The 22,241-nt window shown below is 49.4% G+C and overlaps 3 protein-coding genes across 21 annotated transcripts in view; 1 reads left to right on the forward strand and 2 right to left on the reverse strand.

The window, feature by feature from the left end:
* Positions 1-11,742, forward strand: part of Setd2 (SET domain containing 2, histone lysine methyltransferase) — a 108,131-nt gene extending 96,389 nt beyond the window's left edge. For 8 of the 9 annotated variants that reach the window (XR_013052958.1, XR_013052956.1, XR_013052957.1 and 5 more), the window contains 3 exons: positions 8,289-8,369; positions 10,542-10,643; positions 10,933-11,742. Coding sequence is in view for 5 of the 9 variants with exons in the window: in XM_076577153.1 (XP_076433268.1) it covers positions 8,289-8,369; positions 10,542-10,643; positions 10,933-11,094 (345 nt within the window). In the remaining 4 variants the exon portion in view is untranslated. Of the gene's footprint in view, positions 1-2,209; positions 2,263-8,288; positions 8,370-10,541; positions 10,644-10,932 lie in introns of all 9 variants that reach the window. The other variant, XR_013052955.1, reaches the window with a different exon arrangement.
* Positions 11,743-14,800: 3,058 nt separating this feature from the next.
* LOC102928794 (death domain-containing membrane protein NRADD) lies at positions 14,801-18,406 on the reverse strand. Of its 6 annotated transcripts, none has more exons than XM_006975525.4 (5): positions 18,072-18,317; positions 16,805-16,954; positions 15,722-15,911; positions 15,494-15,636; positions 14,801-15,401 (listed from the first exon to the last, which is right to left on the reverse strand). In XM_006975525.4, exons 2-5 carry the CDS (start codon positions 16,845-16,847, stop codon positions 15,085-15,087), a joined length of 693 nt encoding a protein of 230 aa, XP_006975587.3. In that variant the 5' UTR covers positions 16,848-16,954; positions 18,072-18,317; the 3' UTR covers positions 14,801-15,084. The 6 variants fall into 6 exon arrangements, with proteins under 6 accessions (XP_006975587.3, XP_042137691.2, XP_042137694.2 ...); XM_042281757.2 differs by lacking the exon at positions 18,072-18,317 and adding an exon at positions 17,769-18,049; XM_042281760.2 differs by lacking the exons at positions 16,805-16,954; positions 18,072-18,317 and adding an exon at positions 18,324-18,406.
* Positions 18,407-18,540: 134 nt separating this feature from the next.
* Nbeal2 (neurobeachin like 2) overlaps positions 18,541-22,241 on the reverse strand; it is a 33,369-nt gene continuing 29,668 nt past the window's right edge. For 5 of the 6 annotated variants that reach the window (XM_076577158.1, XM_076577161.1, XM_042281753.2 and 2 more), the window contains 10 exons: positions 21,997-22,113; positions 21,221-21,310; positions 21,026-21,135; positions 20,695-20,867; positions 20,488-20,582; positions 20,169-20,285; positions 19,919-20,077; positions 19,489-19,637; positions 19,068-19,203; positions 18,541-18,972 (listed from right to left, as the gene is read on the reverse strand). In XM_076577158.1, coding sequence (XP_076433273.1) covers positions 18,871-18,972; positions 19,068-19,203; positions 19,489-19,637; positions 19,919-20,077; positions 20,169-20,285; positions 20,488-20,582; positions 20,695-20,867; positions 21,026-21,135; positions 21,221-21,310; positions 21,997-22,113 — 1,248 coding nt within the window. In that variant the 3' untranslated portion in view covers positions 18,541-18,870. Of the gene's footprint in view, positions 18,973-19,067; positions 19,204-19,488; positions 19,638-19,918; positions 20,078-20,168; positions 20,383-20,487; positions 20,583-20,694; positions 20,868-21,025; positions 21,136-21,220; positions 21,311-21,996; positions 22,114-22,241 lie in introns of all 6 variants that reach the window. The other variant, XR_013052960.1, reaches the window with a different exon arrangement.

The following is a 22,241-nucleotide window of genomic DNA, read 5'->3' on the forward strand; positions in this document are numbered from 1 at the left end:
GATGTTGAACTTGATGTAGTCCTGATACCTTGTCTCCTGAAAAGTGTATGTCACTACACCTGACTTATAACTGTTCTGATAAGAAAAATGTAGTTTTTCTTCCCTTTTATGTATTATTTCTTTTCTAATTGATTTTCAACAGTTTTGCTTTTTGTTTGTTTGGGGTTTTTTTTGCTTTTTTTTGCTATATACTTTACTTTTCTTTGTTTTTAACTTTCTTGTGGTTATTCTTCTCAACTAAGATTGATAGTTTTCATCAAAGCTGCAAGTATCTTAGCCATTAGTTTTTCTAATCTATCTTTTGTACCATGGCCTGTTTTCCATGCAACTCTCTATTGTATAAATGTTGCTAGACCGCTGGATTTCTCACAGGTCACTGAATCTCTCACTTTCTTTTTTTCAGTTCTTTTCTCCTTACACTCCAGGTTGTATAGTTACTGTTGTCTTCTCTTTAGAGACTACTGATGCTGCTATTTATAATAAGCTAAATTCATCCAGTGGTTTTTAAATTTTCAAGTATGCTTCAGTTATAAAAGTTTCTTTCTGTGGAAATGCAACCTTTTTTTGTCTTTCTAATGTGAAAATCCAGACCCGCACCTTCTGGGTTGGTTACCCTTTGGTTTATGCGTCATAGATGAGAAAGCAAGTGCTCTTTGACCTTTCTTTCAGTCGTTCTTTCCCTAAAGCACAAGGCAGCAGTCTGGGTGTCAGTCAGTCTTTGATTGCCTTTAAGCCCTAATGCAGAGATGCCCTGTTCTGGCTTGTGTAGCTGGAATCTGCTTGAATGCACCCTTCTTAGCATTTTACAGTTGCGTTCATCTACTCAACACATCTGTGGACAGGAGGACTCAACACATCTGTGGACAGGAGGACCCTTCTGAGAAAAGCCTCCATTCCTTAGGTCCCATTTTACTCCCTTGGTGTCTTTAGTTAGAATGTAAGCCTTTCAGGGCCGTGCATTGCACCACTCTAACAAGTTTTTGTCAATCACAAGCCCTGTGTGACACATAGATGGAGAGAAAACCAAAACTGGGTGTTCGTCACCTGAAAGTTAAGATGCTGCTGTAGTAGAACTTCATGCCAAGTGCTTTGAGGCGTTCAGAGACCATCTTTTAAGAACATCAGTTCATCACTGGAAAAGTGATTTGACAAGTTTTACAAAATTGCAAACAGTTAAAAATATCTGGTATAGTAGGAATTTGGATACGTACAAGATACTGAGCAAGACAGAAACATGAAGAGTAGAACTAGGGGTGTGGGTTACTGGTAGAGTTGCTCACTTAGTACACGCCATGCCCTTGGTTCTGTCCTGAGCATGGTCCCAAAATGGCAAACAAAACAACAACAAAAAAAAATCCACACCCTGGAAAAGTATGTCAGGAATAAATTGTCTAAGGTCTACCAGTGTGATTAACGTGCAATAGGTATTCGGAAGCTAGGAAATATTATTGATGCAGAGGAATCAAATAGTCAAGTATGCGACTCTCTAGTGAAACAGGCTTATTTGATCCAGTGACAGAGCAGAGTACAGAGTGTTATCATTGCTCTGACAAAGTAAGGAACTGAGAATAGGAAAGATGAAAAGACATTTGACAAGTACTATTGAAGTTCAGCAAACCAGTCTGGATATGGCAGTAGACACCTTTAATTCCAGTACTGAGGAGGCAGAGACAGGCCAAGCTTTATGAGTTCAAGGCCACCCTGGGTCTACACATCAAGTTCCAGACCAACCATGGCTATGTGATAAGACCTTGTCTCAAAATCCAAAACAACAAAAAAGACTTAGCAAACCAAAAAGATAAGGAAGAAGCATCAGTTTAAGCATCAGAAATGGAGGAAGAAAGAGCAAGAGGAAATAGGAAATTATTTGTGGAATTTGAGCGTTTGAGCTTCCTGCAGGATTCAGAATAGGAATGCAGTTGAATTCATGTTGAAACATCAATAAATTGGTTCTTGTTGGAAAAAACCATTAGTATGTGTATATGTGTTTCATAACCCAGATGGGGGCTTGAGTTCATCTGGTTTAGTTGACAGATGGCAATAATCTTACTGTGTGGCTCTGGTCCTCACGTCGTGAATGTATGATACAGCACACTAGGGGAAGGTGTGCAGTGGGCAGAGGACGCTTTGAAAGTGCTGGGTGGAAGTAAACGCTTTGGATGACTAGACTAAGCATCTATGAGAGCCTTCCTTCTCTGTTTCCCTCCAGTGTTGTTCCCTACTCTTGATCATCTTGTACTCTCTTCCATCATCCATCACGTGGTGAGTGTTAAGTCCAGTCTTCCCTTGAGAACCTCAGACCTGAACCGTGTTGACTGCTTGCACAAGTGAGCTGGCAGTTGACTTGCTTCTGCCTCCTGGATCACATTCCTCCCAGCGTTCCATAGGTGTCCCTACGCCACAAAAAAAGAATTTGCAGAGGGTAGGATCTGCAGCGAAGAGGTTTTTCACTTGTTGATCCTATTTTTTGTTTTGTTTTTATAGTTGGAGCAATTTGTAAAATGGTTTCATACAATATCACTTAACAGCAATGAAAAAGGAACCCAGAAATCACAATTTTGAAAGATTGTCAGAAACAAGAAAGCCAGTGTCTGTAGAGGAGATGGTTTAAGTTACTCAGTTAGCATGGCCAGTTACCAGTTGGGGCAGAGTTTCAGGCCTGCCTTGCACTTGTAGGTGAAATATATGGGTAGTAGCCCACTAGTTCCTAGTAATATCTTTGAAGATATTTCTTTAGAACTAAAGTTTTTAGTTCCATGGATTTTGTAAATTCTGTTTTCCTTTGAAAACACCATTGGTAGAACTTGGTTCTTTAGGGTCCTTTCCTCCTATTCCTCCTTCCTCCCATTCCCCCTTCCTCCCTTTTCTCCCTCCTCCCTTTTCTCCTTCCTCCCTTTTCTCCCTCCTCCCATCCCTCCTTCCTCCCATCCCTCCCTCCTCCCATCCCTCCCTCCTCCCATTCCTCCCTCCTCCCTTTTTTCCCTCCTCCCTTTTCTCCCTCCTCCCATCCCTCCTTCCTCCCATTCCTCCTTCCTTCCTTTTCTCCCTCCTCCCTTTTCTTCTTCCTCCCTTTTCTCCCTCCTCCCATTCCTCCCTCCTCCCTTTTCTCCCTCCTCCCTTTTCCCCCTCCTCCCATTCCTCCCTCCTCCCTTTTCTCCTTCCTCCCTTTTCTCCTTCCTCCCTTTTCTCCTTCCTCCCTTTTCTCCTTCCTCCCTTTTCTCCTTCCTCCCTTTTCTCCCTCCTCCCATTCCTCCCTCCTCCCTTTTCTCCCTCCTCCCTTTTCTCCTTCCTCCCATTCCCCCTTCCTCCCTTTTCTCCCTCCTCCCATTCCTCCCTCCTCCCTTTTCTCCCTCCTCCCTTTCCTCCCTCCTCCCTTTTCTCCCTCCTCCCTTTCCTCCCTCCTCCCTTTTCTCCTTCCTCCCATTCCCCCTTCCTCCCTTTTCTCCTTCCTCCCATTCCTCCCTCCTCCCATTCCTCCCTCCTCCCTTTTCTCCCTCCTCCCATTCCTCCCTCTTCCCATTTCCTCCCCTTGGTTTTTGTTGTTTGTTGTTACAAATTAAGAGGGAACTGCAGCCTTTATCTAGAAGCACCCAGTGAAGTGTTGTTTTTGTGTTTCTAAGAGTAGAAGCAACTCCAGAACAGTATGGTGAGTTTCTGTGTCTCCAGGGACCTTCTTTCTTAACTTCATACTTAATGTGCAGCCACACTTGGATTGGAAAGCTTAGGTTGACTGAACTGAATGTATGTTTCTGACACCCCAGCTTCTACTTCTAGATTCCACTGCTCCCAAACATATAGTTCCTCATGGAGTCATCTTTTACATTTCACAGTCTAAAGAGGATTTAATTAAATTCAGGAGGGAAAATATAGTAGCTGGGTAATATTTCACTGTCTCCTTTTCAGAGCTCATCTCCATAACTTAAGCCCTCTTCCCTCTTTCAAAGGCAGAGGGTTTTTTTTTTTACCTGATTGCATCTGTATGCCTAATAAAGAATGGAGTTAGCCGGGCGTTGGTGGCGCACGCCTTTAATCCCAGCACTCGGGAGGCAGAGCCAGGCGGATCTCTGTGAGTTCGAGGCCAGCCTGGGCTACCAAGTGAGCTCCAGGAAAGGCGCAAAGCTACACAGAGAAACCCTGTCTCGAAAAACCAAAAAAAAAAAAAAAAAAAAAAAAAAAAGAATGGAGTTGGCTTTTGTTGTATCATTTGTGTTCTTTGTGAGTGCCAGAGCCACACAGTAAGCTTAATGACCATCTGCCACTGAATACGGATGAACTCAAAGCCCTAGTAGCATGAAGGTGCCGAGATTTCTCTTGTCATTTCCAAACAAGATTATCCGGGAAGTCAAATGTGCTATAAACAAAGGCTAACCGCAAGATCAGCTTCTAAAGCAGTGAGCTCTGACTTTCTTCCAAGCCCTTCTGCCTGCTCCTTTTCTGTGTATTCGTCTGACTGTTGCTTCCATAGGCTCCCACCAAAATTTTCCATTGACTGAAGCATCCTGTGACCCAAGGTAAAGAAAAAGCAGACTGGTAGTTTGCTGAGGACTTGGGAAGACCTGGCTTTTTATGTGTGAGCTGTCACCCCCTCCAGTGGTTTCCTCAGATTTCAGTGAGGCTTTTCTCTACAGGTACATTCTCTGGCCTACCAGAAGTTGAGGGCCAGTTGATCCAGTCTAATGTCTTTTCTGGTGTTAACGAATTGTTCATAGGCAATAGGAGCCTATTGTTAGAAATGCTAAAATATCAAGTGGAACTCTTGGGGAGTTGAGGGATCCCAAAACTTTTCACGTCACTAGCAAGTGCTGTCTTTGGCTCCAGTTTGCTCCTTTGCCTGGTATTGGGCTTGAGTACATGTTAGTGCCTGAGTCCCATGCCACACCGACTCAAAATTAATTTCATGCTGTGCGGGCGGTGGTGGCGCACACCTCAGCACTCAGGAGAGAGAGGCAAGTGGATCTCTGTGGGTCTGAGGACGGCTAGGGCTGCACAGAGAAAACCTTGTCTCAAAAACAAAAAAACCTAAGAAAATTTCACTTCTCCCAAGAATTCTTATTTTTGTGTCATGATTTATTATACTGTACAAGTCTATCATCCTTCATTTGAACACTTCTTTCTCAGTCCCAGCTGCTCAAAGCTGCACCAAAAGCCCTCCTTGACTGAGTTCAGTACACTGAGCTGCAATGACTGTTTCTAAAAGCTCCCTCAGTCTTGCCAAGTCAGGATTGAATTAGAATGTTGCTAAATATGCATTGGATTTTTTTAGCTTTCTTTCTTTTTTTTTTAATTTATTTTATGTGTACGGGTGTTTTGTCTGCATGTATGTCTGTATACCACTTGTGTGCCTAGTGCCCATGCAGGCCAGAAGAGGGCCTTGAACTGGAGTTACAAATGTTTGGGAGCTGCTGTGTGGGTGCTGGGAATTATTAAACTGGGGTCCTCTGGAAGAGCAATCAGTGCTCTTAACTGCTGAGCCATCGTCCCGGCCCCTCTTTTCTTTTCCTTTCCTTTCCTTTTTTTTTAAAAAAAAAAAATATAGACAGTCTTACATGGACACCTTGAACTGCTGATTTTCTTGCCTCTGTCTCCCAAGTGCTGGGGTCACAGGCGTGCATCACCATGCCAAGTTTATACAGTGCTAGGCATCAAACCCAGGGCTTCCTTCATGCTAGGCAAGCACTCTACCAACTGAGCTACAAACCTAGTCCCAGATTTATTTAGCTTTCTGAAAATACATTCTTTTTGGATTAGTGATTCTCAACCTTCCTAATGCTGTGACCCTTCAACACTTCCTCATGTTGTAGTGACCCCCCCAACCTAAAATTATTTTCGTTGCTAATTCATAACTGTAATTTGGTACTGTTAGGAATCATAATGTACACACCTGTGTTTTTCAGTGATCTTAGGCAACCCCTGTGAAAGGGCCATTTGACCCCTCCCTCACAGGTTGAGAATCACTGATTTAAAGGGAAGCAGGACCCTCACCAGCTCTGCCTCTTCCACTAGAAGAGAATATTTGAGGGATGTGTTTTCTCCTTGCCTTATTTAAATATAATTTGTTTTGTCTTAAAAGATAGTCTCACTCTGTTCTCTAAGCTGTACTAAAACTTACTGCATACCGAGGCTGACCTAAAGTTGGAGCTATCCCCCCGCCTCAGCTTCTCAGCTAGGATTACAGGTGTGAACCACCATGCTCAGATATCCAGATAATTTTGGATCTCTGGATATCTGTATTCTTACTGTGGGATGTACACTCACGGGGGGCGGGGGAGGCGAAATTTAGTCAGTTTCAAAGCAAGCCATATATGCGCTCTTACAATCTCAGTGCTCAGGAGCCTGAGGCAGAAGGAATTGCAAGTTTTTGACCCTGTTTTTTTTAAAAAAAAAAATCAAAATATTTAGAGTTTCTTTCAGGTTTTGTTTCACTCTTTCCCTAAAAACAGAAAGGGTATCTATTCCATCCTCCAGCCCCCACTTCTACCCCAACAGCCATAGGAAAAATGTAGAGAAATAGTAAATATGTAAAGCTTTCTGTTTGTTTTTTGAGACAGGGTTTCTCCATGTAATCCTGGCTGTCCTGGAACTCGCTTTGGAGACCAGGCTGGCCTCGAACTCACAGAGATCCACCTGCCTTTGCCTCCTGAGTGCTGGGACTAAAGGCGTGCACCACCGCACCTGGCCGTGTATAGCCTTTCTAACAAGGCTTTGGGCAGCTCAAAAGCTACCTTTCTCCAAAGCAAGTAGAGGGACTTGTACAGCTTCTTCAGCAGCAGAATCTTTGTGCTGTTTGTGGAAATTGAGGAAACAGAGCTAGAGCATGGGTAAAGGATCAAAGATTGCATTCTTCTAAGCCCCCAGTAGAAACATGATCAGGGCTAGAGAGAAGGCTCAGCAGTCAAGAGCACATACTTTTCTTTTGAGGGCCTAAGTTCAGTTTCCAGCAGCATGAGAGGTGACCACCTGTAACTCCAGCTCCAAGGGAGCTGGTGCCTCTGGGCACCCACACTCGTGTGTACATATCCACACAGAGACACACATGAATAAACATAATTAAAGAAAGATAAGACTAGGGGCTAGGGGGAAAAAGGCAGGTGGTGGTGGTGGCACACGCCTTTAATCCCAGCACTTAGGAGGCAGAGGCAGGAAGATCTCTGTGGGTTTGAGGCCAGCCTGGGCTACAGAGCAAGTTCCAGGACAGACTCCAAAGCTACACAGAGAAACCCTGTCTTGAAAAACACCCCAAAAGGGGGGGTATGTGTGCTAGAAAGGTGACTGAGTGGTTAAGATTACTTGGCAGAGCGCTCACATATAACTCCAGCTCCAGGGGACCCCAGGCATGTGTGTGGTACCCATATACATACACTCATACACAAATAAATAAATCCTTTTTAAAATTAAACTTGTTGCACCAGCTGATATTTGTAGAGCATGAAAGTTTGTATTCCAAGTGTAATGTTGATATTTTTTCCATTGGAAGGGCCTTCAGGCTGTGTGGGCATGGCTTGTATGCCGAGCTGATGGTTCATCATCTCTTGGTGTTGCTTGGGAAGGGGGAATTTGGTAGCCTCTCTTTTGAGAATGCTAGAAAGGTGTATTTCTGGATTTACCATCATCTTGCCATTTTGGGAAAAAAAATATTAGTGGTCTTGGCATCTACTCACCTGTTCACCAACATGACTGACACTCATCCCATGTTCACCAGAGTTATAACTCCTTGGAGTGTTTGTTAGTTTGGGGCTTTTTTGAGACAGAGTCTCATGGAGCTTAGGTTGGCCTCAAATTTGCTAAATAAGTTTGTGTTTAAAGGCTGGCTTTAAACTCCTAATCCTCCTGCCTCCACTTCTCCAGGTACTGTGATTACAGGTGTGCTCTCTAATTCTTTACACTCCTGAACTAGATGCACCAAGCTTCAAGGAGTTTCTCTCAAGTGTTGAGACTGCCCTATGTAGTCTAGGCAGCCCCACTTAGGGAGGAAAAGTGATAATAAGTACAAAGACTCTTCAGAGCAGAGCACTAAACTTTGTTCTGAAATGCTAACATGTCAGAGCCTAGGAAGGTTCAGTTATTTGAATCCAGATGCTGCACATCCTCCACAGAGAGGTACCTGCCCGTGAGACAGCTCGGTGTGCGGCTGCTGCATGAAAGAGGCAGCTAGGACTTTAGAGGGCGGAGTCAGGCTTATGGAGGCCAGAGTCAGGGGCTGAACTTGAAACTTTAGTTCTTTAGTCAGGTGAGAGTTCCGGAACAGGCATGACCAAACTGGTATCTCATGTTGTGTTTCTCTTTTCTAGACATCAAAAAAGCCCAAGACTGCAGAAGCAGACACCTCCAGTGAGCTAGCAAAGAAAAGCAAAGAAGTATTCAGAAAAGAGGTAAGGTTTGGAAGATGTGGACTGCATCGGCCTCGGACTTGAGCCCGTTGTGTCTTGCCTGAAGATGGCTTAGCTTGTTTCTCTTGCCCCAAAGTGCTGCTTTCCTGTAAGAACCCACCACTGTCTCGTACTGTGAGAGGAGTCCATCTGCCAACATGTTTGCTGTCTCACTGTGGGCCTTGTAAGGCATCTCAGACAGTGGAAAGCGATAGATAGTATCAGGCTTCCTATAGTCTCAGGTGCTTCCTTCCTTCTTCCTTCCGTGATTTGACTGTGTAGTTGTTATGTGATGACACATTGGTATGTCCCTTTACAACAAGGTAAACACTTGAATATCTGTTACAACAGCCCTTGAGATAAACAAAATTGAGACTGTTGTTTTTATATGTGTAGAGAAGCTTTCAATATCAGAACTCTTAAGCTGAACCTCTGGATTCTCTGATCAAATTGTAGTTCTCTTTCTTTCTGTTTGCTGACAGTGTGTGCTCACCCTGTTTGTCTCCACTGCATGTTTGTGTATTTGTTTGGAAAAGGGGGCTCTGCTGTGTATGGAGGTCAGAGACCACATGTGGGAGTTGGCTCTCTCCTTTCACCATATGGATACTGGGAATCAAGTCAGACCATCAAGTTTGGTGATAATGTGCCTTGATCCAGTAAGCCATCTCCCCAGCCCCTAGATCCTAAACTCCAGACTTGGTTCATTGAAGGGGTTTATAGTGTGTTAAGATGAGCAGAACTGTAAAGAATGGCAGCTGTGTGAAGGGTGTGTGTGAAGAGGGTTAGAGGACAATACTTAGAATATGAAGACAGGCTCTTGAATCTAGGGTAGAAACTGCTCCAGTGGATCAGAAGGAAGGTCGAGGAGGCATGAGAATGAACAAAAGCAAGAGTGTCACCTCTTTCAAGAAGTCCTAAGTAGCCAGGCAGTGGTGGCGCACGCCTTTAATCCCAGCATTCGGGAGGCGGAGTCAGGTGGATCTCTGTGAGTTCAAGGCCAGCCTGGTCTACAGAGTGAGATCCAGGACAGGCGCAAAGCTACACAGAGAAACCCTGTCTCAGAAAAAAAAAAAAAAAAAAAAAAAGTCCCAACTAGTCCTCTCTCCTGAGCACTGGCCATGTGAGGGGTGTTGGACATAGGCTGGATAGTATTGTGCCCTTTCATGTAGTGGCTTTGTGTCTGTGGGTTTAGGGAACCACTGATTCTAAGCTGAGAATAATCAAAGCCTTGACTAAGTGAAGAGTGGGTTGAAAGGGGGAAAATATGGACGCCAGTTGTGGCAGCTAAACCAAAAAACTTGTATAGGCATAACGGTTCCTCACTGTCCATGTATGGTGTTGGTGTTTCAGCTCAACCAATCCGATGTGTGATCTGCCTCGTTCCTTGAATGGTTTAAAGGTCACAGAGTTTTGAAGTAGCTGTCAGTAGTCCCTTTTCTTCCCTTTCCCGGGACCCTATGCCATAAGGACTTGCAGAAGTCCTGATCCTGAGGCCTCTTTTAAGAGCTACTGGGTAGGATAAACCTTACAGAAACAGCCCAGAGGACGACATTGGAGATGGTGGATTGAAGAGCCCTGCCCAGCATCATCCTTCATCCATGTTTCCATATGCTTTTGGTGGTTGTGGTTCATGAATAAACATGTAATACTTACAGGCTTGAAGTAACCTTTACAGGCAAAATGCCTACCTGCAATCCTGGGGTAGAGGAGTACTCTGTTACTCTACCCTGCCTTGCCTCCAGGATCCAGAGAACCTAGCCACTAACTCTTCATAGGAGTCCACAGTGCTAGACAAGCACTCTACCAACTGAGCTGTGGCCCAGGCACAAGCAGCTCTGTTTGTGGTGGGAGAGGCCCTTGCAGCCTAATTACCTCCTGTAGACCCCAAACTTAACACAGTGACCTTGGCAATGTTTGAATTTTAATGTGAAACCAGAGGTTATTCCCAGAATGCCTGCAACCTCTCGAAGTGAGGTTTGGTTGGTCTGGCTAAGGAGGCTCTTGTCAGGGATGGGCCAGGACCACTATCTTGCATCTTACTGGCTTCCTAGCATTCTGCTGGCTAGATGAGCACCTGAGGGAGGAAACGGGGACTAGCAGGGAAGCTTTCTGCTGCCTTTTCTAGTGATCCCATCAGCACAGTTGAGCAGCATGTCTCCTACCTTCTGTCTGCAGATGTCTCAGTTCATTGTCCAGTGCCTGAATCCTTACCGGAAACCTGACTGCAAGGTGGGCAGAATCACCACGACTGAGGATTTCAAACACCTTGCTCGAAAGGTACTCCCCTGCTCCCGGTCTGTCATAGGCGTTCTAAGATCCTCTCCTTCATCAAAAAGTGTGGTTTTATGTGCCAGATGCCAAGGCTTGGGGCCCAGGACTGTGAGGCAAGGTTCAGAGGTGGGAAAGTGGGCACCTAAGAGACTCTGAAAGCTGGGTTTCTCCTCTGTCCCTGTGGCAGCTTGCCCCAACCCCTCCCCTATGATTTCCTTCCAAGCCTGTCCTCCTCCCTGTCAGCCGTTTTCCATTCTGATGGTATCTGTGGTCTCTCCTCCTGTGCCTCGGACAGCTGACTCATGGAGTTATGAATAAGGAGCTGAAGTACTGTAAGAACCCCGAGGACCTGGAGTGCAATGAGAATGTGAAACACAAAACCAAGGAGTACATTAAGAAGTACATGCAGAAGTTTGGGGCAGTTTACAAACCTAAGGAGGACACTGAATTAGAGTGACGCGCGGGGCCAGAGTGAGGAGTGTGATCAGAAAGGATGGATCCTGTGGCTTCTGCCCTACCCATGGCCAGGCCTGCACTACCGGTGTGACGACCCATCATCCTGAGCAGTTCAAACCTTGGAGGAGTCAACTGTAAGGCACAAAAATGAGCTCTGTCTACAAGCGACCCCTAGTTGTGAGCTGCTGGATGTAACAGTTAAGGCCATCGGAGGCAGTAGCCTAGGGAAGACCGTGGCCACACCCGACCCCGCTCTCAGACCTGGGTCTCCCCCTTGGCGGTGCTGTCAGCGCACAGACCCATGCGCACCCTCCCCCAAGACCCTTACCCTGATGATCTGTATTATATTTTAATGTATATGTGAATATATTGAAAAGAATTTGTTTGTTTTTCCTGGTTTTTGTTCAGTTTTTGTTTGCCGTTAGCCTCTATGTGCTAGAATCATGGGAAGACTTTGTAAGGACAGTATAAATTCTCCTGCAAGGTTTAATTTGTTATCATGTAAATATTCCAAAGCAGGCTGCCTTGTGGTTTTGGCCAGCCTTGTGCTATGTTGATAAGATTGATTTACTGCTTAAGATCACTTTACTTTATCCAATTTTTACTGAACTTTTTATGTAAAAAATAAAATCAATTAAAGAACTTGCAATGTGTGTTCCCTAAAACTTAATCTAAGTGTGTTTGTGTTGATGTTGCTGGAGAGAAAAAGGATGCAGTGGCCACTGGTGTGTGGAGTCCAAGGTGAATCATTGCTGCTGCCTTTTAGTACTGGCTTTGCCCTACAGGTCCCACTGTGTGCCAGGCAGACATTTGCATGAGGCAGTTTACAGTCAGTCAAATTCTGGAGCAGAGGAAACATGACCTGAGACCTCATTGCCACTGGGCTGTTTGGTTTTGGTTAGTGGGCCAGTCGAGAGGAAAACCAAATGTCTTTTCTTTGATATCTCCTGGCCAGAGAATGTTTGTTATTGGGTCTTTCTGCCTTCAGACTTCATTTCTGTTGTTGGTTTTCACTCTTTTTTTTGGGGGGGGGGTGGAGGGATCCACCACCCAGCTCCCAAGTAAATCACACACGGAGGCTTATTCTTAGGAATGCCCAGGCTTAGCCTGGCTTAGTTTCTTGCCAGCTTTCCTTTACTTCATTTACCCGTCTACCTCTTGCCTCTGGGCTTTTCCCGTTCTCTTACTTCTGTAAATCTTACTCCGTTGCTGGTTGTGTAGCTGGGTGGCTGGCCCCCGATGTCCTCCTCCTCTGGTTCTTCCTCCAAGATTTATATATTCTTTCTGCCTGCCAGCCCCACCTACCCTTTCTCCTGCCTTGCTATTGGCCAGGTCTTTATTAGACCATTGGGTGTTTTACACAGGCACAGTACACAGCTTCAAAACAAATAGCACAAGGTAAAATATTCTGCATTTCTCCAGCCCACAGTTAGGGAGAAATGTTTGGGTCCTGGCTTCCCACTTCGTTACTTGACACTGGAGGGAGGCAACAGGGACAGGAGGAGGGACATGGTGCTGCCCTGTGGTGACAGGGAGCAGCCTTCTGGGTGCGGCCTCAGCAGTGGTCTCTTGGTGCTGAGTTTGCTGGGCAGGGCGGAAGTTCATACTAAATGGGGGCCCACCTGTCCCTCAGGAGAGCGATTCTTGTCACTGCAGTGCTCTCTTGGAGGAAGAGGAAGACAAGGCCGGGCTGAGGCCTGCCAGGAGTTAGAGCACCCAGTGCCTGTGCTCAGCATTTCAGAGATGAGTGAAGATTCATTTAACTCTTACAGAAACTGGCAAAGCAAGCGTCACTTACAATCCTGATCATATGTGCTGTGTAGCAAGTCTTCCCTCACTACCTCTGGGGATTGGCTACAAATGTGTGGATACTCAAGTACCTTAAATGAAATGGCATCGTTTTTACCAATAGCCCATCGGCACATACCAGTTGTCTCTGGATTGCTTCCAGTACCTAATAGCATGCCCCTGCTACACAAAGCATGAGTGTGAACACAGGATGTCAAGGACTAACTAATGATCTACAGCCTTTTTCTCAAAATACTGTAGCCGTCATAACTTTAAAGCACATAAGTGGACCATAATTCACTCAGCCCTCCACATTTTCTAGTGTGTCTGCTATCATGAGTGTTCATGGTTTTCCAAGGAAATTGAGGTAACTAGAGTGGTAACTAGCTGTAAAGGTTTAGAAATTTTTGATATTTTTTTTAACCCCAAATGTCTTCATCTTCCCCATATTCCCTCATGTCCACATTACCTAGGCTGGGCGAAAGTGTGCCAGTCTGTTCACGAAAAATCTTCCTGTTGACTCAGTCCTTGGTGGCCCTGCAGCTGACTCTGCTGAAGAGGAGTGTGATGTTCCCCAAATGCTAGTCTGGACCTTCTCTGGTTTTTGTCCTCATCCTTGGGGATTAGCTTTAGGGTCGTTTTAGGATGAAGGTAACATACCCTCCCCCACTTTTTATTTTTTATTTATTTTGAGATGTTCTCACCATAGGGCAGGCTGGCATCAAACCTGTGATTTGGGGGTGGGTGGGTTGTTTTTTCGAGACAGGGTTTCTCTGTGTAGTTTTGGTGCCTGTCCTGGATCTTGCTCTGTAGACCAGGCTGGCCTCGAACTCACAGAGATCTGCCTGGCTCTGCCTCCTGAGTGCTGGGATTAAAGGCGTGTGCCACCCACCACCTGGCTAAGCCTGTGATGATCTTACCTCAGCCTCCTGAGCGCTGGGATTAAAGATGGGAGCTGCCACGCTTGGCTGATGTTCATTTTAACAAGGACAGGCTGATGAGCATCTCTATCTGGTCAACCACCTCTGAGGAGCAGCTGTAGAAGCGGCCTGTGTTAGCTTCATGCTCACTAAGTAACCAACGCCAGGCATCTCAGGGCAGTGAGGGAGTCAGATCCGCTTTGGGCTCCACTTCACCCTGACTGGACCCCAGGTCTTCTCAGAGAGTCTGGATGAACCTAAAGCCATCTAATCCATGTGCACTCGTCCTTCTTAGGCGAGGTCACCTGCAGAGCGGCTCTTCAGAAGGCAAAGCAACCCAGCTGCCTGTTCCCACTTTAGGATGGGCGTGTGTATGGAAGTACAGGTGGTTTGGCTCAGCTGCCCTATCCAGAACAGCCTGCCTGCCCACTCTGTTCAAGGCACATGAGCAGCTGTGGAGGCTTGTTTGGAATGTTTTGCTTGGGTGGCAGTCTGGCTTTTGCTTGTTGTAGCTCTGGAGATTGAATCAAGGACCTCATGTGTACTAGATAAGTGCTCTCCCATGAGCTCTACCCTCAGCCCAGAGTCCCGGGTTGAAATGTCTTCCTTTTCTTGTCTAAAGATGACCTGAGGTCCTCAACACCTCAACACTACAACTACCTTGCCTCTTGCCTGTCTCAGCGCAGGTCACACAAAGGGTCCAGTGACACACCATGGGAATCTCAGGGATAGGGGACTTATTAAACATGCCTCCAGCTAAGCAAAGGAAACTGGAGTTCAGGAGGAAACGTAGCTTCCTAATATGGTCCAAACAGTGAAGGGCAGAAGGTTGAACTCCAGCCTGTGCCTCCACAGCCCATGTACAGAAGCGTCTGCCATTCCAGCTGCTGCTTAGAGAGGGTCCCCCATAGCCTGTGGACCTCCCCAAGTCCTTTTCTGGGCCTCTATTTCACAGCTACTCAGCTGTCTTATAGGCCCAAGGAGCTAAGTAGACCAGAATACAAGTCAGAGTTGCCTTTAATATGTGATTTAACAACAATAGAAAAAATAGCTAGAGCTAAATAAAGGGAGGCAGAATGGGGATCTGTGGGCAGATCTTACCCATCCCACCATCTTCTGCTTCCCGTCTTGGAGAGGAAGGTGCAGGGACATGAAGCGGCTGGATCTTCTGTGTTCTGCAGAACTTCAGAAGCCAGAAGTACTAGGAAGTCCGTGAAGGGGACCTGAGGCAGTCAGGATGGTAAGGAGGGCCTGCCAGTGTAGGCAGCCCTGGGGCTGGCCACTCACACCACAGAGCAGCCCTCAGCCGGTGAGCCCAAAGCCTGGACCACATCTTCTCGGCCTATGGCAGCCAGGGCATCCTCTAGCACTCTGAGGGTAGCTCTGCTGCCTTCTTGGGCAGCCCAGTCCCTTAGCAGGGCATAGGCTGGTGCCTGGTCACGGGCCATGAGTTCCACGGCCTCAGCTTGGTAGCCCAGGTGGCCTGCCAGCCCCTGCCAGCCCTTGGCAGGTTCACCCAGCATCAAGAGCCGCTCAACCTCCTCCTTCTGCTGCTGCGGAATATGCAGGTAAAGTCGGCACCCAAGGTCAGGATGTGGTCCTGGGGTGGGAGATACAAGATTCGTTAGTGGGTGGTGGGGTAGCACTAGCTAAATACCAAGGAGTACTGACTGAGGAAAGGTGCTCACTCACCCTGGCTGGGGATACAGGGCTCCAGACAATGAGGAGAGTCCACAAAGACACTGCTGTCACCATGCCGCTGGTCCCTGTCAGGGTCCCCTAGCTCTGCAGTCCGAGCTTTGGCCAGCTGTTGTCTTTGCTTATGTGAGCGCCAGCTGCAGAGGGCAGGGAGTACTAAGACCAGGAGCTCGGAGTCCAGGTATAGAGGAGATGCCGCAGGGCAGTACCCAGACCACCTACCATTTGAAGGCCACATAGGCCAGCAGACCAAGGACCACAGTAGCGAGGAGAGCGCAGTAGACAGGAATGATGTTGCTTGAGGCCCCCGGAGGCTCAGGGGGAAACAGGGAGGAGGTATTGGGGGCCAGGGCTCCTCCAACTTCTACCCACACGCTTTCCCTGTCCCTGTCCTGCCCCATCAGGGCAGTATCTGTGAAGACAAGGTCAAAGTGGTCAAGAAAGCCACGGCAGCCTCACCTAGACCATCTTGGCAGAATGTTCCAAAAGCAACAGCTCACCGTGTAGTCAAGGACTCAGCACAGCGTCTGGAGTTGGCTGGCCCTGAACTGGCAAGAATGACTCACCAGATAGACACATGCCACCAAGCATGGCAACCTGCGTTTGATCCCCCAGAATCCATATGGTAGAAGGAGAAAAGTGACTTCCACAAGTCCTCTGAACCCCACATGCTTGCTAAGTGGTTAACAGTGCTTGTTCCATTATAAGACCAGCGTTCTGCTCCCAGCGCATTCAATGGCTCATAACCATCTTTAACTTGAGCTCTAAGGGGTTTGATGCCCTCTTACGGCCTCTGTGGGCACCCTCACACATATACATGTACAGGTACATATGTACACATAAATAATAAATCTTAATGTCTTTAAGTTGACTGGCCCTTGGCTTGCCACTGTGGATGAGGCAGATGTGCCTTGCCATCCTCCAGAAGCATCCAGACTTCTTGCTATTATGCCTTCTTCTAGAAACATGACAAGAATCTACTCTGGAAGCCTTCCTTAATCCTGCTCTCCTCCTGCCTCTGGTTGACCTCTGTTTGCACGGCTCTGGACTGGTCAGCTCCCAGAGTGAACTGGGAGGCCACACTGATGAACGTTGTTTTCACAAAACCATAAAAAACGACACTGAACTGGAAGTAAATAACTGGTGTTCTTTTTGGCCTTAAGTCTAGTGACCAGTCAGTCCTTGGACCCAGTGTAGACAGGATTCAAGGGACAGGGACTACAGAGCCTGTGAATGGACTTGTACATGACCTACTCTACCTCCCGGCCTGCCTGTTGGGGGGGATCCGGGTCAAAGCATGCGTACCTGCGTAGACCACACCTTTGCTGTGGCTGACATTGTGCAGCATGGCTCTGTCAGGCACTGTCTGCTGAGCTGCTTCTTGGTGAAGGCAAGTGGTGCACAGCACTGGGCTGAAGGAGCTGAAAGGCTGCCTTTCTGAGTCCAGTAGGAGTTCTGTACGGGGTATGAGATCCTCAGACCTGCTGTCGCAAGTCTCTGGGGCAGCCTGTCCTCATTACTAGCTCACTCCATCCTGATTCTCACCAGGGCAGGAACAGCTTCCCCATGTCAAGTAGGTGGAGGTGACTAAGCTGGCCCCAATAGCCAAAGCTGGTGGGTTGGGGGTACAGCTCAGCATAGAAATCACCCCATCTCAAAGGCCTTGGCAAATACCTGGCCTGAATCCAGGGATGTTAAAAGGAGAATAAAGATATATGCACTGTGATCCTATCTCAGGCTGAAGCATCCCTAGGAACCAGTGAAAAGCTCATGTTCATACACATCTGCCAAACCCCAACATCCCATGGTCCCAAAACAGGACCTCCTGGACTGACTGGCCCCACTCTTCACTCCAGGGCCAGTGGGCAGCCCTTTCCTGGTCAGGAGCTGAGTGAAGGGATACCTTAATGGGCTCAGCAAGGTATGGAGATCCAGGGCCCTAACGCTAGTCTTTCCTCATTTGGGAAATCAGAGAGGGCCTGAAATGGGAGAACAGGGCCACTCCGTCTAAGGGCCCATCTGGACCCTACAGTACTAAAATCTGCTGAGACCCCCTTTCTGCAGGCTGAGAAGAGGCTCCAGATCTGGAAGGAGGAGGGAGCTCGCCTGAAGAAGGAAGAGACTCAGAAAGGCCCTCCAAGTCCCAACAGTTACTGCTGCGTAACCAAGGGTCTACCACATGATGGCTATCGGCAGTCCAGTGCCGGAGCCAGGTAAGCCTCGGAGATGGGTGGCCCCTTTGTGGACTGTGTAGCTCTGTATCACTTACCATATTGGGAGTTGGGGGCTTCCGGGATCCTAGCTGGTGGGTGGGCCCGTAAACCAGGAGCAGCAGACAGGCCTTGGAATCTGCCCCACCTATCCTGAGCTGCTGGAACGTCTCCCGGCCTCCCCACCCATCTCCAAGCTCAAAATTCGAAGAAACAATTCAACAGCCCCCGCAGGCCTATACACACCCCAACACAGACGCTGCTGGTACCCGTAGGATCAGGGCACCCGAGGTGGGAGACAGGGGGCGTTCTGACCCCTTCTACCTAGCAAGAACCCCACTCGCACTCCCACCCCTCCTGACCTTCGGCAGCCACCCCTCCAAGGGTGCCAGGATCCACTCAGCCTGGAAGACAGCGGGAGTCCCTGGAGAGGGCAGGTTCCGGTCTGCCCAAGAAAGAGTGAGCCAAGGCTAGGGGCGGGCCAATGGGGGGGTGGTGTTGGAGAGGGGAGCAGGACAATGAAGAGGCGGGGCTGAGCTCGAGGGTGCGGTCTCGCCCCCGCCCCACGCTGGAGCATGCCGAAGCTCTCAGAGCGCACAGAAGCTGACACCAACCTGGCTGGCAGAGCGCGCAAATGGCATGCAGAAGGCACGCGATGGGCCATGAGAGCCGAGATCCAGGAGCCAGGATCAGAGGTGGGTCGGCTGGCTACACGGAGGCCAGCCTGCCCAGGAAGAATGACATGCCAGACCAGACCGGGTGACGGGGACTACATGGTGGCCACAGAAGGCCGGGAAGGCGGGCACATGTATACTCAAGAAACCAAGCAGCTACAAAACTAGGCCAAGTTTATTGCTGGGGCTGGGCAGCGAGAGTCACGTTTAGAGATTAAGGCCACGGGTGGTCTTTGTGCTTCACTGTAACGTGGGATTTGAAAGTCGGAATTCCCCACCCCACCCCACCCCAGATTGTGCAAAATATGCAGCTGAGGCCTCAGAGGCCGGCGCTGGGTCTCCCCTCAGCCGGCGAGGGGCGGGACTTCCTGGTGATGCCATCTACCAATCCCTGAGCTGGAGGGTGGGCCCCGCCCACCCCCTGGTGCAGCAGTCTCGTGGGCAGGGCATCTTGCTCGGGCGGGATCTGAGCACCTAGACACCGGGTTCAGCGAGCCTCGCCGGGGTTGTACTCCGTCTCCCCAGAGGACACCTGGGAGATGCGCCTCGAGGAGCGCCACAGCTTCCGCGCGAACTGGCTGCTGCGCACCTACGGAAAGAGGGGAGGGGGTAGGATGGGTGAGCCCGAGCAGCTGCTCGCACCCGATCTGATTCGATGCCCGGTCCGCCTGTTCTTGTCCTCACCTCAGAAGGCTGCCCAGCGCCCACAACGATCAGTTTGCCATCCTCCAGGCCCACCAGCACGTGGCTACGCTCCTTGGTCACAGACACACTGCGCACTGGCACTTTCATGGGCAGGGGAGGCACAGCAGGCTGCAATCTATAGCCGGGGAGTGGATATACATTAAGTCACAGCCGCAAGGAGGCCTTCAACACGGCTACCAGATGTCTTCATTGTCCCGTGTTTCTACTTCGTCCTCATCTGAAGGCTGGCTAAACTGAATCCCTGATTCCTAAGACTCCCACAGCTGTAGCTGAGGGAGGTCCACGGCAAGACTCCCCATGGGTAACACCTAGAAGAACGTGTCCTGGAGAGCGTGCACTCCTCATCACCCTGTGCCAACAACTCCCACCAGGAGGGGCCAGCCACTCAAAGTGGGCTCACTTGTTCAAATGGAGGATGTGCAGAGAGCACTGAATGGTGCCCAGCAGAACGAAGTCTCCTGCCACGGTCAGGGCCGTAGGCTGCTCTGTCAGCGGCAATGAAGCCCGCAACCTCCCATTCACTGAGTACAGGTGCAAGGAGTAGGTGACCTGGAAGGGATGGGAACATCAGTAGCCGCCCCACCATCCCAACTGCCCTCATGTCTTTTTGTTTTTTGGGTTTTTTTTTTTTTTTTTTTTTTTGGTTTTTCGAGACAGGGTTTCTCTGTGTAGTTTTGGTGCCTGTCCTGGATCTCGCTTTGTAGACCAGGCTGGCCTCGAACTCACAGAGATTCACCCGGCTCTGCCTCCCGAGTGATGGGATTAAAGGCTGTGCCACCACCACCCGGCCGCCCTGATGTCTTTGTTGGGTACCCTATCCCCATACATACCTGGGCCCCAGGACGTTCACAAGCAGAGCTCTGTACAACAATCTGGCCTTCAGACCCCAGTGCCAGATGTGAAATAGGTCCAGGCAGTGTGGCCCCCGGAGGCCTTAATGCTGCAACAAACTGACCGCGGCGTACAGTGTGTATGATCACAGTTCCATCCTGCAGAAGGCAGATCGGGATGCTGAGCAGAGAGCTGAAGGCTCAGGGACAGTGACTCAGCCAACAGCCTCCCCAGGGCACACGGACACACCTCAGATCCAGACACAGCCATGTCGAGTTCAGTGCTGATGGCCACACAGCTCACCGCAGCCTTGTGTCCGTATAAAACCTGTACAGGCTTTGATGCCAGCCCTACGGACAGACCACCCTGTGGGAAGGCAGGGCTAGCTGAAGACTCAGGCAGGTACGACTTTCTCCCAGGCAGCGGGTTGGAGGGTCATAGAGCCCCAGGCCTGCTCACGGCACTAAGGGGAAGGAGTGACAGGAGACAGCCCTGAAGGCTCCCTGAGGGGCGGATGGACTGCTGCTCGGGGCTACAGGGCCCTCACAGGTCCGTCCGCCATGCACACCTGCTGCAGGAGACGCCACACCATGCACGTGGTGTCCCGGGAGCCTGAGATGAGGTAGATGCCGCAGGTGTCCAGTGCGAGGCAGGTCACTACATCTGCACAGGAAGGAGGGGACAGACCGGGGTTACTGGACCCTCCCAGGCCCCATTCAGAACCCCCTTCCACCTCTGCCTGTCGCATTCTCCCTGGCATTAGGGCTGCTCCTACCGAGGTGTCGGCTTAGCTGGTTCAGCAGTTTGCCACGGGGTAGTCCAGTTACACGTAGGCTGCCATCCCAGTGGCCGCCACTGAAGAGCAGCTTTCCATCCGGGGCCACTGCCAATGCTTGCCCGCTCAGGCCACTGCCTGGCACCCATGGCCCACTCAGTAGTTTTTGCATCCTAAGCCAATGGGAAGATGGCAGGTGAGGCTGGGCCACGGGGGAGGGGGGGAGGGATCTAGGCCGACAGGGAGCCTGGCCAGACCTCCCCCTGCAGTTGGCCTGCGTTCTATAAAGACATAGGGCATTTACAGCCCTCCCTACCCAGAGCCGCCTTACTTGGGGTTTCCCATGCTGGAATCTTTGCTGAAGGTAAAGTAGTTATTGATGTTTCGGTCATAGGGCAACCAGCTATGAGTGCCCAGCAGCCCACTGGCACTCACAGTCACCTGTAGGTAAGAGTGAGTGTGCTGAGGTGGGGTGGAGGCAGAGGCAGAGGGACGAGCTGAGGGGCACCCTGCCCAGCGCCCTTACCAACAGGTCTGAGGAGCCCTGGGTGATGAAGGAGTGTGATTGCCGGTGGGGTACCAAAGCTAACACCAGAGGTACGCCTTCGCTGACAACCTGCGGAAATGTGGGGGGCTGGCTATGTGGAGGGGCGGCCAGACAAGTCTTCTCAACGGGCACCCTCTTTTTTTTTAATTTTTTAAACAATTTATCTATTTTATGTACTTTGGTGTTGTAGTACCCTAGAACTGGAGTTACAGACAGCTGTGAGCTGCCATGTGGGTGCTGGGAATTGAACCTGGGTCCTCTGGAAGAGCAGCCAGTGCTCTTAACTGCTGAGCCATCTCTCCAGTCCCAGTGGGTACCCTCTCTTCTTCGCCCTTGGCCCCCAGGGGCACAGAGTGGGTGTCACATGGAGAAGCACACCAGCCAGCAGTGCGCATGTAGGAGGGTATCGCAGAAAGGCAGAGGACCCAGGGCCGAGCTCCAGCTCAGCCTTGATCCTCTCATCCCATTCCTCCTTGGCCTCAGCCCAGTAACAGGAGGGCAAGGGTGTGAAGATGCAGGAAGAGGTCCAAGGCTAGAGTCCCTCCGTCCCGACCCACTCGGGTTCTCAGAGACTGTTCGGGAAGTCACGCCTTGCCCTGGCCCTCGTCAAGAAAGCCCTGCTTCCTTCTCCTCCGTGTCCACCGGCTGCCGTGAAGTCAGTCGGTCACCGTCATTTAGAACTCCCATCTGGCCCCAGCGGTGAGTGCAGTTAAACCCACGCCACAGAGGAAGCTAAGCTCCTGCCCTCTTCTCACCTCAGCAAAAAAGGCCTTGAGCTGGTCCAGGTTCTGGAAGACGCTGGGTGAGCTAGTGTCCAGACGAGTGAGGCGACTGGCCGCTTCCTCAGCCGAGAGCCGGGGCGGGTGTGGTTCCTGCAGACAAGAGCTAGTCAGCACCAGGACATGACTGTTCTTTTTTCGTTTGTTTTTTTGTTTCTTCGAGACAGGTTTCTCTGTAGCTCTGGCTGTCCTGAACCTCACTTTGTAGACCAGGCTGCACT

The sequence above is a fragment of the Peromyscus maniculatus genome, chromosome 7 (genome assembly GCF_049852395.1).
Source record: "Peromyscus maniculatus bairdii isolate BWxNUB_F1_BW_parent chromosome 7, HU_Pman_BW_mat_3.1, whole genome shotgun sequence".
Lineage (NCBI taxonomy): Eukaryota > Metazoa > Chordata > Mammalia > Rodentia > Cricetidae > Peromyscus > Peromyscus maniculatus.